The sequence below is a fragment of the Gastrolobium bilobum genome, unplaced genomic scaffold, assembly GCF_033153095.1.
Source record: "Gastrolobium bilobum isolate Gb01-03AN ecotype WA unplaced genomic scaffold, APGP_CSIRO_Gbil_v1 utg647, whole genome shotgun sequence".
Classification (NCBI taxonomy): domain Eukaryota; kingdom Viridiplantae; phylum Streptophyta; class Magnoliopsida; order Fabales; family Fabaceae; genus Gastrolobium; species Gastrolobium bilobum.
In genome coordinates, this window is record NW_026899122.1 from 555,886 (window position 1) to 573,744 (window position 17,859).

Sequence of the window (17,859 nt, forward strand, 5' to 3'; positions counted from 1 at the left end):
TTGGCATAATAATCTCCCAGATTGATTTTGCATTTGTACAATCCCTCAGAGCATGGATAATCGATTCAGGAGCAGTTTTACAACAAGGACAAAGGTTATCACCATTACTCCAATCAGCAATTTTATTTTTTGTTAGTAACCGTTGATGTAACAACTTCCAGCCAAAAATTTTCACCTTTTGTGGTCCGTTCCAATCCCATAAATGCTTCCATAATTTCGTAGCTTCTTCCTCCACAATCTGTCTATCAGCTAAGCACTTATAAATTGCACCAACCGAAATTGAGTTTGCATCATCTAAACACCAAATATTTCTGTCAAGTCCATCAACTACACTGGGATGAGGGATACTTCAAAACAACTGACTAAATGATAAGGCAACCAAGCGTTTAATAATTCATAGTTCCATACACCCGAGGGTGTAACCACATCAACAACTCTAACTTGGTCCCTATTATCAGAAACCACATCATTGTTTAATTCTTCTAAAGTGTTCTCCATTGTAAGCCACTTATCTTTCCAGAACCTGATATCTAAACCATTGCCCAGTTCCCATCTCAACTTACCCTCCAAGTTATGCCACATCCTACACATATTCCTCCAAAGGATAGAATCTCCTCTTCTGACTGCAAACAAGGATTCGCTTCTATTTCCTGATTTATACTTGGACTGGAGAACTTGAACCCAAAGATTGTTAGGTTCAGAATACATCTTCCAAGCTTTTTTTGCTAGATAGGCATCATTCATAGACTCCAAGCTCTTCATACCCAGACCCCCATATATCTTAGGTGTGGTAATAATCTCCCAACTAATAGCATGATGTTTCTGCTGATTCAACTTATCACCCCAAATGAAATCTCTTTGCATCTTCTCAATTTGCTTACAAATTGTCAGAGGTAACTTACAACTCTGCATCTGGAACGCTGGGATCAAGGCCAACACTGACTCAGCCAACATGATTTTGCTTGCCTGAGAAAGGCACTGCTGCTGCCAGTTGCTCAACTTGTCCTTCACTTTACTAACAATATCTTCATATAATGACTTGGTAACTCTCCCATGTTGCATCATGGCGCCAAGATACCTCCTCATATTCTTTACATGTTTAAAACCACTAACCTGCACGACCTTCTCAATGATATCATTCGGAGTGTTCTTTGAAAAAAAAAAAACACTGGTCTTGTCAATACCGAGCTTTTGATCCGAAACCTCTTCTAACAATATATATTCAACTCTTTTATATGACTTTATATAAACATTTTTTATTTTTTAAAAGGGTATAAATTTATCAAAGTAGAAAAGAAATTAACATAATTTTGTTCAAAATTGAAAGCAACATTGTACTCATGATTTAGGTCCTTTGATGTCAACCATCACTATTTTCCGGTTGGGCATAAAAATAATTCGCACTCTTTTTTTTTTTTTTTGTAAACCAATAATTCGCACTCTTCTGATATTAAAATTTGCACAATTTTTATAATTTATGTTTCTCACATTTCTTTGGCTCTCTCTTTAGATTCATTTTTTGTTTCTTTTTAAAAATACGAGATTTAGATTTCAACAAAATGTTTCTCCTTAGAAAAGAAATTAACATAATTTTGCTCAAAATTGAAAGCAACATTGTACTTATAACTTAGGTCCGTGGGATATCACCAATAACCGTAACTATTTTCCGGTTGGGCATAAAAATAATTTGCACTCTTCTGATATTAAATTTTGCACCACTTTTATAATTTATGTTTCTCACGTTTTGTTTGGCTCTCTTTTTTGATTATTTTTTTTCTTTTTAAAAATACGAGATTCAGATTTCAAATACACCAATATGTATATATAGTACACATTTTCATATAAAGGGGACGTATATCAATTTTTTAGGATCCACTTGCAATTGGTAGCCAGTTGATGTATTATACTATAAGGCTCTGCTTTTTGTTGTTTATACATATAATTAAAAAAAATACAATCGATACAATTTTCAGAAAAAATAACCAATTCAAAAGTCAGTAAATTATAAATGTAAATAACCAATTCAAAAGCCAGTAAATTGTAAATAACCAATTCAAAAGCCAGTAAATTGTAAATGACTTTAGGTAAGAATATATTATTAATTTTCTGTAAAATTAATAAATGAATAATGATATAAATATTGACAAAAATAATATGATTAACACGATCTTAATCTCGAATAGCAGAAAATACTCTTTGTTAGTTTAGTATATAAATTATGGGAAAATATTTTCTCATGTTATAAAAGAGTTATTTTTTCTTATTAGTGATCATTCGATCTTCGTACAATATATTTTTTTATTTTTTAATAGATATGAGACTCACATAAGATATATCTACAACATAATTTTTTTTTTCTATCGCATCATAAAATCGAAATCCATAAATTATATGATACATCGTAATTACTTAATAACTTTTTTCTTGATATAAAGTATGAGCTGTGGATGTAACGTACTGTAAGAATTGACTGTTCTTTCTCAGATTCACACTCATTCCTTTTTCATTTTCAGGTTCATTGCTTTGATTGAGGTAAAGATTTTGTTTTTTAATACGAGCCGTACCATCAAACTAATTTTGACCCTGACTAAAGCTTCTCTAATTATCAATCATGGATTCACACCATAAACATGCATTGTACTTGGATTATTAATAACATTAATAAAATAAACAGAGAAAGATATTCCCTTTTCCCTTATCCTCGAAGCTTGTCGTCCACTTGGGTTATATTATATTATAGCCATAAATCGTAACCCCTTTCTCTTGTTCTTGAAATTGCAACCTTGACCAAGGATTCAATATCTTTCTGAGGTGCTGCCAACTCATCCAAATTTTGGGAGTTTGTATTGTGTACCTGCTCTATTTGACTATTTCTAACGTTTCTTTCATCGCCTACTTATCTGCACTATTTTTATTCCTCATGTGTTCATTAAATATATACAAATCTTTATTTTTTTTTATTGTTCTCTCCTTTTAGCTTAATAATTATCTCAACAGTCAACTTGGATTACTATGTAAGTTGTGTTAACATTGATCATTGCATATTAGAATAGAAATCTAATTGTTAGTAACTCAGCTTTAAAAGCCATTTTTGACAATAAATCATTATTTCCGCTATATATAAGGAATATTTTATTTGTATACTCAAATATTGTATTAGAATTAAAAACGAATTGTTCCTTAACTTAATCTCAAAAGTTAATTCAAGAAGAAAAAAATTATTCAAATCATTGCAAAAAATATGTTAATATGACATCTTTTATAATATTATTAATTAATTACAATAAATCTTTATATTTCCTAATTAATTTCTAACCTGCAAGTAATTTGTCCATATATATCAAAGGGTAGAAACAACTTAATTAGGCCAGGATACCTTTGATTTTCAATGGACTTGATTTGTTTTTCAAATATAAAATTTAAACTTGATTTATTTATCTAAATATTTTTTTTTAAGTTCTGACATCGTATAAATGGGATTCGTTTTTCTTATGTTGCATGAGAAAATAAATTTTTTCTACGCACACCATAAAAAGGTGTGCCACTCATTTTTTTTTTAAATAGGTGGATCCCACACTTTATATATCTATGATATGAAATTAGAATTTTTCTACAATATAAAATTTATTTTTCCGCGCATAAATTGAAAGGAGGCTATCTCATTACTTGGAGCCTGGAGGTCATATTAATGATTTCATGAGTTTACCAGCAGTGGTGAGAATAAACTCATAATTACTTGATCATGGAGATTCTAATATCATATAAATAATTAATTATCTTATAAAAATACTAAATTTTTTAGATGAAGACTATATTAATAGGCTTGTATTATATTTTTTTAACAAATAATTCTTTTGATGTATTTTTTTTTTAATAATATAATTTTTAAACATAATACTAACCACTAAAATTCGTATTGCATCCATGCAAGATCAGTCTCGTCTCTCACGCGGAATTGCCACATGTCAAATGTAGGTAAGGAAAATGATTTATTTTGAACAAAAAGTTGGCCATTATTTGTGATTAATTTCATAAAGCTAGTATCGCATGCTCACTCTACAAAATTAATCACGTTTACACAGTTGCTGAATTTTTAAAATATGTATTGAGGTGGCACATAACAGTCCTTTATGAAAAGTGTGCAGGACTAATCTCCTTAAATTGATAATATGTCTAAAAAAGTATTATCTGAGATTTTTTTTTTAAAAACAAAAAATTACATAACAGTCGTTTTGCCCTTTAAAGTTTTGGTTACACGAACCATGATGGAGAACTGACGTCCGAGAAGAATAGGGAATATTAGATATCAGGCGGATTCCCTCGATGCAGCATTGTTATTCATGGGTTAAGGCGGGCTCATTATATTAACTGAGTCTAATATTATGTTTTAACCTAAAATTTTAAGATATTGGATTCATTAGTATTTCAATTTATATGAATTTTATCTAATTTATTATTAATCAATGTGAGACTTATCACACTTGAATATCTCTATAATCTTCTTTTCAAATGTGAAATTTAATAGGGTGCATATTTTCTTATGTTGTAGGATAGTAGGAGAGAAAAAAAGTAGAAATAAGTTAAATGTGGGTCCCACATTTTAAATTAAAAAAGAAAAGAAAAATTAATTGACACGGAAAACGAATTTGCGTAGGAAAAAGTTCTTATCTCATGTAGAAGGAGATAATGATTTCCCAATTTAATATTGGTACACTCCTCAATCGACTATCTCATGCTAAGTATTTAACTCTTTAGTCAATCATTAGACTAACTCCATCCCAACCCGACTTTGTCTATCATTGTCAGACGGGTCCAATGGAAACCTATGGCTGGTGACTACCATCAATGAGCTAAAGTTATACCACCATATTAAATGGGTTCCATACCATGTTTCAATCAAAAACTTTAAAATATTGAGTTCATGAATCTTTTCACTTATATGAATTTCACTTAAGTCATTATCAATCAATATAAAATTCATCATATTTGAATACCCCGACATTAGCCTGATGAGACCCACAGGAAATATATTAAAACCAATATGTTGTAGGGGATTTTTTTTTCTTATCCACAGGAAAATTCATAATGCCACGTCCCTTATATATAGATAGATGGTTCGATCATTGAGAACCATAGGCTGTTTCTAGTGTAGCTTAACGATTCGTTCCCGCAGAAAATATTGTTATCGTCAACATCCAATTTTCAATAGAAGCTAGATGTGATTATGAGTTACAGACAGAGTTGAACCTCATAATGGAACTGGGGGCATCTTATCGCATTCAATTCTCATTCTTGAATTGGCCCCGACCTTAATTTTTTTTTTCTCCCTTTATCTGACGAAAAATTTTCAATGGTAGAAAACACGCACGTAGGCTATTATCAATTTCTTAAATTATTTTTTATTAGATAAGAATTAAATATTATCTATTTTTTAAACAGTTCAAATTATTCATTCATTAATATAACATGAAAAAAAAATTACGGAAAATTAAAAAAAAATACGAAACCACCAAGTTTACCCAGTAGCAAGAAACTGAATATTTTTGGAAGATATCTTGACTTCAAGTTTTCATATTGTCGTATACCAAAAGAATGTTAAAAGATGTGGATGTAATTTTTTAATACTTTCATTAACTAATTCCTTCAATTTAATGTATTTTGTAACTATTGCCCTCACAACAATCAAGACTTAAATGTATCTACTTTGTAAAATATATATTTTCAGATAAATCACATTTAAGCAGTAGCGAAGCCAGCGCAAAAATTTAGGTAGTGCAAAAAATTTTGACATATCAAATTATCAAAATATTTATTATAATTATACAAATTTATCAGGAAAAAATTTACTATAAATTTTAACATAGTTATCTAAATTATGTACTAAATAATGTCACGTAACATTGAAAATTCAAATGAACAATTGTTATTTACTATAAATATCGACGTGTTATTCATTTGGTTTTATGATTGTTACTTTCAATAATTAAGTGTGTATCATTTTAAAGGACATAAATTGTGTCCTTTTAATTTTTAATACTATGTTTTACCGGTAAGACATAGTTATAACATCAAAAGTTTCTTTTCAGCTTAAGTGACTGAGGAAAGAATTTTTTTTCTTCATCTTATAACTATGTCTTACCGGTAAGACATAGTGTCAAAAACTAATGGACACAAGGTTGTGTCCTTTAAAAGAACAAACCATTTTCCCTACTTTTAAATGGGCTTATTTGGTTTAGTTGGACCCAAATTTTGAAATAGGTCAACAAATTATTTTTGTGATTAAGTTTAGAAATCTTGTTTTTTTAAAATAATAGGAGTAAGAATAAATAACATAACTGATTAGAATAAAGAGAAAAAAAAACAAATATACAAGATAAAAAATCAAAAAAGATGAAACACAAAAATAACCATACTATACATGTTCCTTATTATTTGTTTGCATTTAGATGGTTTGTTGTTACTTTGTATTGAGTATTTGGTTTTCTATTTAGGTGGTGCCAAATTATAATTTTAACATCGGTTAATTATAATTAATTATATAATATATATAATAAGTAAAAAAAAGAAAAAAATCAAATGCCTTGGCACCTGTTGGCGTGGACGTGGCTACGCCACTGCATTTAAGGTTAAAAATAAATAAAGTTACGTTACAGAAATATGATATAAAATATAAAATTATTAATATGCCTTCACTTAATAATTTAAGCCTTTAGGTTGAAATAACTCTTTATAAATTAAGTCAAGTTATAGTTATATAAATATAAACTCCACTCAATAAATTTTTTTTTTTTACTCAAATTTAACCCACCTTAAACTTGTAAGTTACATAAGTTTAATGAGTTAATATCGATCCTTGTATTAATTGAATATTTTAGATTTATATACATTAGGCTTAAATCGACGATTTAATAAAACATATTTTTACATTATATTATGACCAAACCTTTTTTAAAGGAAACATATTAACTGGATTGGAGGTGGCAAAACGGGTCAACCAGTCCCGTCCCACCTTCAACCCGCCAAAAACGGGGCAGGGCGGATTGACCCACCGTTTGATGGTGGGTTGGAAACATCAACCCACCCTGTTTTGAGATGGGTTGGCAGGTCAATCCGCCTAAAAAACAGAAAATAATTAAAAATAATAATAAATTATATTTTATTAATTTTATAATATTTCTTATTTTTATTTTACATTTCCCTTAATTTTTTTCAATCTCAAGCCTAAATATACGCTAATATTTTGTCAAATATTTTTTAGAAACTTAATTTTGCTTCTATATATGGATAATCTTTGTCATAAGTAAAGTTTTTTTTCTTTATTTTTCTAGGAGAGTACTAAAATAAAAAAAAATGTATATCACAAAAGTTTAGTGACAAATAAAATACTACTTAATAGTAAAAAAAAAAAGCTGACCTGCAGGCTAACCCGACCCGACCCGTCACTAACCTATTTTGACCCACTACTAAACAGGACGGGTTGAGGCGGGTTGAAAAATATAACCCAAACCATCCCATTTTAACAGGTTGACGGGTTAACCCATCAAATTCAACCCATATTGGCAGCCACCTCTAAACTGGATGCAAACATTACTACATGATGTTGAGTTAATGTCCACCTTATTATCTTTATCAAGACATGTATAAATCGTGTGAAACATGGTTATTTATTTCTCAGCTCAAAAAAGGGAGACAATGGTTATCTTAATGACTTTGTTAGTCAGCGTTTAGGTCCAATTTCGTGGCAACAGGCCCACAATTGTTCTGTGGTTCTTTATTTCACACCCATTGTAGTGTTTTGGCACGTGCTACCGTTTATTTTGGTCTTAGGTCCGTTATCTTTGACTAAAAGGTTAAACGTGCTTGGCCTAATGCTGCATATGAACCAACACCTGTGACACAGAAGGAAAAAACTTTAAACAACCATGCCATTCCATCCAATTTCCCATTCCATCTCAACGTCATTCGATATGAAGTCCCTATCACAGCACACAGAAATTCTTTGTTCAAAACTGCTTACAAAAAAGTTCTCCATAAAGACAAGGTTTTCTCGTTTTGATATGATATTGACCTATTGATGAATGACTATTGACGGAATAAAATTTAAAATGTTTTAATTTTTTATCTATCTTACTCAATATTAATAATTGAACCAATTATCATTAAATAAGTTCTACAAGAAATTTTTTATTAAAAGAAAGGGTTCAATTTTTCTCCAGTAAAAATAAATATATGTTGCAGAGACAAAAAATAATTTATCCTGGTAAATATGTGTTTGCGACAGAAATAATTTTGCCTAAAAACAATCACCCGGTGACATAAAATAAGACTTCTTATTGTGTATTAATAATCAGTATGCGAACAAAGGTTATTATACTTTATAGTTTATACAAGTGTTGTTTTTAAAATTATTTTATTTTAAGAATTAATATTAATAAATTATTTAAATTTGATTATTAAAATATAAAGGTAATATTAATTATGAAAAACTATTATTTTATAGCATTTAACCAATTGATGAATATTGTAATAAGTTTTGAAATAGATAATCTGCAATGAGTTGGACTACTCATGTATTGCCAATTTACTCTAATATGAGATAATCTTTGTGCCATTAGATGGAGACTTGCGGTTTTGCGTATCAGTAAATACTAAATAGCCTTTTTAGTTGTCCCATTAGACAGAGACCAGAAAGAAAGAGAGCAGCTAATTCTTTGAAGAACAAAATAAAATGGATCTTTCCCTAATGTCAGATATACAATTTCAAGCTTTAATTCTCAATATATGTGTAATGAACATGCTTACTGTGTATCTATATGATCAAATTGCTCTAGGCAACTCAGATTATTTTTTAGCTATTGGTATCAGGACATGAACCCTAACTACCCTAATTCTAATTTACTTCATTTCTTTAACAATTACTTGAAATTGCAGCAGTGGATGGATCACATCTTAATTTGAGAGGTGACAAATATCAGGCCATGAACATAAACACAAGTGACCATCCTGGGATAACATGTCCTTTGTCAGTTCTTAACAGCATCAGTTCTCAAATATCCTTGCTTAAGACAGAAGCTTGCATTAGCTGAAGCATGAAATTAACATAGCATTCCCTTTGCTGCGGATGATTTGTCTATCCTTAATAAAAAAAATTAGTATACAAAACTCCCCAACTTTGAGAGATGACAAGGATGAGGGTCAATTATACGCAATTTCACCATTATATTTTTGTAAACATACTGTTTTCTAGACTATGAAAGATAAAATAAAAATAACTAGTAAGAGTTACCCTATGTACAAGTATTCTGCAGGACTGGAGGAGGACAAAGAAATTCTACCTCACCTCTATGCTGCAAAATCTAAGAAAAAACAAAGAGCCTACTTTGCCTGCTCAGTCATACATACCCTCTAGCTCCCAAATATCAACAAGAAAGTCAACCATTTCCTGTCAGGTATAATATTATAATCAGTTAGGGGGCACGTACTTAACTCCCTTATAAAAGAATATCAACAGATAAAGAACCTTGTATGCAAGAACTTACTCCAAGAGGAATGGGCTGGGGAAAATGCTTATTAGTCCCAAGTAGACTTCCGTAGGTGTCATTCCAACTGTGAAACATAAACTCTGGCATTAGAGCTTGACAACATGTTAAAAAGTAACTTTGAATTGAATGCTATATAGCTTGAGACCACTTCCACCTCTCCCACCTCTCAATCAATTTCCCTACTTGGATTGAAAATGCTCTTGCAACGGATCATAAATGCGCTAATAGCAGAAGATTTTTAAGGCCAAAACAATAAAATTCCCACCTTTTAATGAAAATTAAGGAAAAAAGCTGAAGTGCTGTTTGATATTTGTACAATGTAGATTGTAGAAACCTGGTCAATGAGAGTATAAGCTCAGGTTGCAAGCCAGAAATGTGCAGACCAGGACACGAATGATCAATGGAAAAATCATGCAATACTATATTTGCCTTTGTAATATGTTCATTTTACGAGTCAATACTTTAAGGCTTCCTGCAGAAACCTTATAAACTTTTTTTTACCTTAATCTGGATTCTCCAGCTTGTGTCTGATTCTCAGGCCTTCTATTTCCAACCCATTGTTGCCTTGTCTGGTTCCAGAGAAGAAGACCTGCATACATCAAACTTTTATGTCGCTATAGCAACCAATTGATAGAAATGCAAGAAAATGTAAAAAAAATACAAGAATGAAAATGCTATAAAATGAAAATAAAATTATATATGCTATCAAAGAAAATCCCAAATACTAGTTTTTAACTCTTAAGTTCAATAAATAGCAATTACATGTAATTAAAGTGACTATATCAAGATGAAAGAAATTACAGTTTACAAGAAAAAGTACATAGAGAAAGGTGAAATATAATACGACAACAAGACATGCAGGGGCTGTGTAACTAATTTGCCTGAGGGGAGAGATAAGACAACGAAGGGAAAAGAAAAATACAAGTGGCAGCTGCATTGCAGAACCAGCACTAAAAGAGTGGCATTCACGCTTTTTCAAGGCAGTTTTACTTTTAATTGTAACTGTCCCTGGACAGTTAACAAATTACAGCCATGACTCTATTAACAATTTGAGCAAGATTGTTTCCAGAGTAGAGTTAATGGCTACCAAGAAGATACAAGATCACAGGAACCCTTTGATTAAGTATGAGACTAACTGATTAGCCAACAGGTAATAGATAAACTGACACATATGACTTAACAGCAAACTTGCCATGATTGACATATTCAGGAGGATGAATCTGACTGCCAGCACTACTTTGAGGATCACAAGGATGGTTTGATATGCCAGTCGATGAGATGCTTCCGTGGGACTGAGCGGCACTATGATCTATTTCAAAAGCGCTGCTGCTCCAAAACTCTTCTGATCTGCTGTCAATCTTCATTGTTTGGCCTTGAATTCTTAGTCCCTTAGATGCCTCGTCCATTGAAATAATTATCGGAGTTTTTACGAAGCACCCAAGACAACCTCTGTTCTGTTACAAAGCAGGTTTAACCACAAGCATGATTAACACCAACTATTAATCTATCAGCTAGGATTAAAAGAAGATGACTTTGATGACAAATAATTGCAGGAATAGATTGCCACTCTAGTTGAACAACCCAACCTAGCATGAGTGGTTCACTCCATTTACACTATTGTTCTTCTCATTTACCTAAACAATACATATACCTTAATTTAAAGGGAAAGTAAAACAGAGAGATCTATCAGCATACTTTGTGGGCATGCTCACTGATAAATTATTTTGGTATGATATTTTTGTTGGAGACTTTCTCAGTCAATTAGCACACTGAATAAATATGAACTTCATCTAAATAACTTCTGTGTCTTTCTTCTTTGCATGATAAAAGAACAGGTTTCTGCTTTTAGTTTTTCTGTTACAGACTACAGTCAATGCCTACAAATGTTAAATCTGCATATTAAGTTATCAGTCCCCAGCAGTAACTTCCAGGTATTCATTAACTGGTGTATTTGATTAAACCAGCAAGATAAATTTTAATTAAAGATTATAAGTTATCTATCATAGATATTTCCTTCAAATATAGATAAACAGAAAAAAACCTTATCCAAAAATATTATCATGCCAAGTAACATGGAAATAGATAAAGGCACCAGCTGAAGATTGGAAGGATAGCAAGATAGAATCAATAAAAGATGTACCCAGGCCTTACAGGCAAGAACTACAACATCAGCTTTACAATTAAAACATTGAGAGATGCTCAAAAACAGCTTCTTTGTCTTCTATTTCTATTTTTCCCACCAAAATCCATGATATGTAGCAGAAAGATACCTCTTATAATATGGGAAGAAGATGTCTGCAGTTTGTGTAACAATAATTTCCTGAAATCAAATTCAGGATGAAATAATTTCTCCTTACACTGAAAAGCCCCTTGCACATTAGGGTTTTAAAAATAGTACTAAAAACTACATAGAAAGACCTTAACTTACCCAGAAAGCCCAAAAGAGGCAAAGCAATATAAAAATATCAAATTTATAGTTTCCTGAAATTCCAGGACTATAAATCAGTAACACATCATCACCTTCCTTTGAGGCCAGTGGTATTGGATCTCGCATAACCCATTTTCTGAGTTCATTTTGTTCCATCAACATTTTACAAGACCAAACTAACTCACTTGAAAATGTGAGTAAACTAAAATTATATATATCTATATATACAAAAACAAGATCACATATCTATTAAAGAGATTTCCTTCATGGTTTAGTCAAATTGGGTAGAACAGTACAAGTATATTGATATGAAAAATTCAATCTTTTTTAATTTTCAAGAACTTACCCCATGCAGGCCAGAATCTGACTGAGCCAAGGTGGAACATATCTACAGATATGCATTTACAGAAGTCAGTGCAGAGATCTGTCACCTAAAAATCTAAATCCAGGAAGGAGATAATTCAATACCCTGCATGCAAAATTTTAAAAATAAAAATAAATAAAAATAGTGGAGAACATCTCAGAATTTAATAAAGAAAATAAAAGAGGACAAAAGCCAGCAAATATTCAACGTGTTTGGTTCCCAATACAAAAAAAATGTCAGGAAAGAATCAACTAGCTGAGTATGGAACCTAAGAAAGTTCCTGTTTGGTTACAGGGGAAACTTTTTCTGTCACTATACATTTTCCAACCAATGGGTTTGTATTTTTACCCATCTTTATTTGCAGAAGCTTATTAGATAAGATCAATCAAATTTTGTGCCCTCTAATAGGAAATAAAAGTTGGGCAAGCCAACAACTTTTTACTTTAACTTTCTTTTTGACATTTTACTTTTAAGTTCATTGTCATTATTTTCCTAAGACATTGCAGGAGCACACTCTTGTTAAAGACTTATCTCTTGCTGATTTGGTCCTTATCTACTTGATTATGATATATTATTTATTTAAAAATAGGTAAAATAACTCTTCCTAATCAGTTCATCTAAAAAGAATATTCCTAAATTAGTTGCTTTAAAGTATGGACACATCTATCAGAATAGCACAATTAAAAAGATATATAATTTGATATTTTAATCATGTGGGCCATAAATATGACAAGTGTTGTTTTTATTATGTGTTATAATTGTGGAATCTATAAGATCAAAAGTGATAAAAAAAAAATCAAACTACGTCAATTTAATAAATAGTTTCAAACTATATTATATTGATAATTTTCTTTTCAAATTATACTATTTTTTTTTAAAAATTTATGCTACTTTGTTCATTCTCTCTAAAATATGTATATTGAAAGTTAGCATGAGGAGGACAACGAAAGCATACAATAAAGAAAATGGCCTTGGAGAAACTAGAAAAACAGGAGCTTATAGGTAAAGTTGCAACTTGCAAACATGGTCTCAAAGATTCTTATTTAAAGAAAAGACATTACATTTACTATTAAATGATTATAGTAATTATATATGTAGATATATATACATTCAATTTCTCTCCACCCTTCTCCCAACAAGTAATTACATGGTTGACTTTTTAAACATTGTCTCATGCTAAGTTGGGGGTAATTAATCAGATAAGCACAATAATGGCTAGGTGGTGAGAATTGGAGGAAGGTAATCTGATTTGGAACCCGTAATCCGAGCCTTGGTGTCAGGAAAATATTCAAGCCCTGGAAGGGTTGTTATGGCTCCATTGTTGGTTACTTTTATGGGGTAGCTCATGAGGTGGTGAAATGGTTTAGATTCATCAAATGTTTCCTTTGAGTATAAGTCCCAGTTGGTATCAGCAAAACGATTCACAAGGTTGATGCACTCCACGCTTTCTGGACTGTCAAAGATGCTTGCTTCGTTATCATTAATATTTCCAATGTGCTCATACCATAATGCACGTCTGAATCCATATATCTGTCCTCTGGGTGTCCCGTTTGATGTTATATGACGTTGTTGGAATGCACCCATTGCAATCTCACTGTCCCTTGCACCATCCATTGATCTCTGGTTTATGTTAGCAGAACCAATGATAATGTATTCATCATCAACTGAAGGAAGCAAAAGTCACAAGAATTTATTAATTCATGACCACATACATATGAAAGGAAAAAAAGAATCAAACAAGAAGATCAAAGAGTCCCTTACCTATCATCATCTTGGCATGAACATAGATCATGAATCTCCTGGACTTTTGTGCTCTACTATAATCACTGTCAGGCTCTGGTGCCTCAGTAGGAGTATATTCTTTATCTTTCTTACCCTCACGATTTCCAAGGCAGAAAAAAGTCAAGTAATCCCTTGGGTGAGCTCTAATTCCCTTTCTCCTTATGGCTTCAGCTATATCAGAATACATCATCTCCATTGTCCTTCTTTGCCAATCTAATATTGCTTGAACAGAAGCACTCTCAGGTATACCTTCTGGCCACATTGGGATGACAATGTAGACAGAAAACCTTTGTCCTGCTTCAATCTTGCTAACAATCTTCAATGAAAGTTCCTTTGGTATAAGATGCAAAGCACCAATATCTTCAACTTTAATATCAGATGCTTGCCAACCATATGAACTCCCTAGGAAATACTGATTTTCAATGTAGATGAAGTTCTTTGCTCGGCGAATAGCATTTATATAAGCATCCTGAATGCTTCTGTCGATGATGTTATCTTTCCCACTAACAAGGCCTCTTTCAGCAGCTTCCTCTGGGTCTTGGGGGAAGCCAGAAGCTGCACCACCATCAATGGATCTGAACAACTGAACATTCCAAGCCTCGTTTTCATTTGTTGTTGCTACAGTGGAAGGAGGGACAAGAGTGTCATCAATCATGCTTGAAGGGAGTAGTAATTGCTTCCCAACTTGCTTCTCCCACCTTTGCTCAAAATTGTACATCACATCCCATGCAACAGGTCCTTCTAGCTTGCAGTGAATGTCATGCCATGGCTCTCTTGGACCACCTTTCTTAATGGAAGCACCTGGGAAATTTGGCTGATGGAAATCATCATGATGGACTGTATTCAGAGTTGAAAACAATGGATGTTCCTGTGTATCATATCTCCCATCACACAGATCAATCCCACCTATAAAACATGCGACTGTTCTCCTCTGCCATCTTCCAATAGCATTAGCAACTTGAGCGTCAACAACTATAGTCTTTTGGTGATGAGTGAACATGGTTGAAATTTCAAAACCCTGAATTATGCTTCTTCCATCATCCGGATTACGTGGGCACAAAGCACAATGCACATTTGTGTTTCTAAAGTAATCTGCAGTTTCCTGATCATGGGTTGCCATCAAGCCATCTTTCTTCAGTTCAGGAACAGAAGTTCTGTCATCCCAAACAAGCATAAGAACAGTAACACCTTCATCTGCTTTTTTCTTGAGCAGCTCCCCAAGGGTGATTCTTCTTTCTGAACTTTGGTCCCTAATCAATGTTATTTCAGTATACACAGACCATCCAGTTATGTAAATCAAGTACTTAGCATCCATAATGGCATTGTAAATATCCTCCCAGCATCTCCTAGGCTCATAATGTTTTCCTCCATATATTGGGATCCGAGGCAAAGAACCATCTGGAACATGAGCATCTTGGTACAAAGTAACTTTGCAACCATTTTTTTGACCGAAGAAGGTGTGGGGAACTCCTTGAAACCGTGGAATCATTATTCCTCGAGACCAGTTTATGTCATTCTTAACATCAGAGAATTGCATTTGAACATGGATTTTAGAGTCACCTGGTATGGGACGATGATCCTCATCTAGTATCTGGACCCATGTATTCACTATGTTCCCGTTCATAACTTGTTCAACGGGGACATAAGCTCTTCCTATTAGAGTTGCTCCAATAGGGTCATCTTGTTTCACAGTGAATATAATATGGGAGATCAAATGTGCACAGTATATGTGAAAGGTCTCGTTCCACTTTGGGTTGGAGGATCCTTCTTCTAACATTCTAGTCCGACCAACCCTTGCCTTATCTAAATCAACCGTTGCATAGAGATTCATCCCAATAACCTGCATATCGTTTTTACATGTTAAGAATTAGAACTCAGAAGGAAATTTTACATTTACGTAGAGAAACTGAAGTATGTTAAATAAGGAAGTTAAATAAATTTTCTATTAGCTTTAAGCAAAAGAGAGACATGTCAAGAATCAAGGTACCTCGGGCTGGCATTGGAATAGGCGCAACAAATGACTCTTGAGTTGGGAAAGAAATTTCTTCCCCGCTCTTCTAGTACTTGTACCCTTGTTTACAAAATTTGAAAGCAGAAATGAACAGAAAACAGAATAAGAGTTCGGATTAGTTTTTTTCTCTAGACTATAGTGCAGTTCAGATTTGACACATACAGGAATAGTTCATATGTCTGATGACAAATTCTTCAGAAAAAGGATTGTAATAAATATCATACAGTTATGCACGTTAACAAGACAAAACCTCCTGCTAGAGAAGCTTCTAGTCCATCTACTTAAAATCAAATGGGAAATAAGTTGAACCAATCGATGGAAATTTTTTTTTTTCTTTTATGGGTGCAAGTAACGTCTATATTTTTAGCTCTTAATGATGTTAATTAAAGATTAAAACAGGAGAGACAAGAGTTTTTCGATTAAGGTACCTTGCTGCAGAGGTTGAAACTGCACCGATTAAGAGTTTGTAGTGCATTTACCTCGTATATAGTCACATCGAGCCTCCCGTGAAGCAAATACAACATTACGTTTATACTTTATGTTTCTCCCTCTCTGTGCTGTGAAAGAAAAAAAGTGTTATATATAAACCAAGAGGGGATGCGAGTAGCGAAAAAGATATATAGTTTTCAGTTCAGACAACACATTACACATGCATGAAGCAGATTTTATGGAATGACTAGAATCAATTACACGTGATGGTGCAAATGGGAAATTTTCATGAAGTAAATGTGCTTACATGGAAATGGAGCTTAAGGAGGGTAAAATGTTGATGAAGGTACTGTAGTTACGATGAAGGCAGTGGCTTGAATTGGTACATTTATCAACGGATAATGGAGATGGGCATTGAGAGGCAGAATCTGATGCATATTCTTTCTAAACTCTCAAGCAAGAGATTTCTACAAACATATTTTGTCTTAATTCTCAAGCAAGAGATATGTTGTATAAACATAATAAAAGTTTGAAGAGAACTTTTGTACTTTCTCAAGTTCGAATCAGTTCCCTCCTTTAATTTCAAGGAAGAGATATTTTACTAGTGGACTTCCTATAAACTCAGTTTCAACTTTCTGAATAAGTTAACTATGAAGGAAGTGATGCAGATGCATGTCTTGCAGAATATAAGCTAGGCCTAGAATTATTATTAATTGTTATAATTATTTCAAGGATTGGCACTCCTTGTTACGATTTGGAGCCCGTTTTCTACCCTAGGCTTTTCATTACGCTTCCTTTTACGTGGGGAGTGCCAAATAATAATTCACGATGGCTAATTTTAATTTTTACCTTCTATGGAGAACACGGTTTGTCTCCCATTTTCCAAACCCCAACTTTTTGTCATTTTTTTTTTTTTGAGTGTGTATAGAAAAAACTTTATTTGTAGAGACAAAACTCACAAAAAAAACTTTATTTTTAAATTATTTTTTTGGAAAATATTAGTCTTATTCTTATGTTACATGAGAGTAGTTCTCTCATGCTATAAAGAGAGTTTAAGTGGGGCCCACCATTAAAAAGTAAAAAAGAAAAAGAATAAAGAAAGGGTGCAGTTTTCGAAGTGAGAGAAAATAATATAACTATCTTATGTAAAATGAGAGTAGTATTTTCCTTATTTTTTATACACAAATTCATGTAAACTAAACCATTACCATGAAGAAAGAAAAAAAATACAAAGATAGCAAAATTATGAAGTTAGTATAAAGGTTCTTGTAAACTCTATCATGACATGCTCTTGCTCTTAGCT

At 32.5% G+C, this 17,859-nt stretch overlaps 2 protein-coding genes across 8 annotated transcripts; both read right to left on the reverse strand.

Annotated features, from left to right (window-relative positions):
• Window positions 1–8,826: 8,826 nt before the first annotated feature.
• On the reverse strand, window positions 8,827–12,662 carry LOC133287417 (uncharacterized). Of its 7 annotated transcripts, none has more exons than XM_061485021.1 (7): window positions 12,603–12,662; window positions 12,317–12,439; window positions 10,735–10,991; window positions 10,044–10,131; window positions 9,808–9,876; window positions 9,540–9,606; window positions 8,827–9,442 (listed from the first exon to the last, which is right to left on the reverse strand). In XM_061485021.1, the coding sequence occupies exons 2-7, from the start codon at window positions 12,370–12,372 to the stop codon at window positions 9,389–9,391; spliced, it is 591 nt and encodes a 196-aa protein (XP_061341005.1). In that variant the 5' UTR covers window positions 12,373–12,439; window positions 12,603–12,662; the 3' UTR covers window positions 8,827–9,388. The 7 variants fall into 7 exon arrangements, with proteins under 7 accessions (XP_061341005.1, XP_061341008.1, XP_061341006.1 ...); XM_061485024.1 differs by adding an exon at window positions 11,813–11,862 and having other exon boundaries at window positions 12,317–12,645; XM_061485022.1 differs by adding an exon at window positions 11,813–11,862 and having other exon boundaries at window positions 10,735–10,996; window positions 12,317–12,645.
• An 887-nt stretch (window positions 12,663–13,549) lies between these two features.
• Window positions 13,550–16,651, reverse strand: LOC133287438 (phospholipase D alpha 1-like). The gene is made up of 4 exons (XM_061485055.1): window positions 16,556–16,651; window positions 16,104–16,187; window positions 14,096–15,956; window positions 13,550–13,998 (listed from the first exon to the last, which is right to left on the reverse strand). Exons 1-4 carry the CDS (start codon window positions 16,649–16,651, stop codon window positions 13,550–13,552), a joined length of 2,490 nt encoding a protein of 829 aa, XP_061341039.1.
• Between the last annotated feature and the right edge of the window lie 1,208 nt (window positions 16,652–17,859).

Bases quoted from the DNA above. Each gene is read 5' to 3' on its own strand.
- LOC133287417 (XM_061485021.1), bottom strand. From the start codon at position 12,372: ATGCATATCTGTAGATATGTTCCACCTTGGCTCAGTCAGATTCTGGCC. The intron at 10,132-10,734 runs GCAAGTTTGCTG...TGATGTATGCAG, and splicing joins TCCTGAATATGTCAATCATG to GTCTTCTTCTCTGGAACCAG. The intron at 9,443-9,539 runs GTAAGTTCTTGC...TATACCTGACAG, and splicing joins CCCAGCCCATTCCTCTTGGA to GAAATGGTTGACTTTCTTGT.
- LOC133287438 (XM_061485055.1), bottom strand. From the start codon at position 16,651: ATGTTGTATTTGCTTCACGGGAGGCTCGATGTGACTATATACGAGGTA. The intron at 16,188-16,555 runs GTACCTTAATCG...TTTGTAAACAAG, and splicing joins GTTTCAACCTCTGCAGCAAG to GGTACAAGTACTAGAAGAGC. The intron at 15,957-16,103 runs GTACCTTGATTC...AACGATATGCAG, and splicing joins TATTCCAATGCCAGCCCGAG to GTTATTGGGATGAATCTCTA.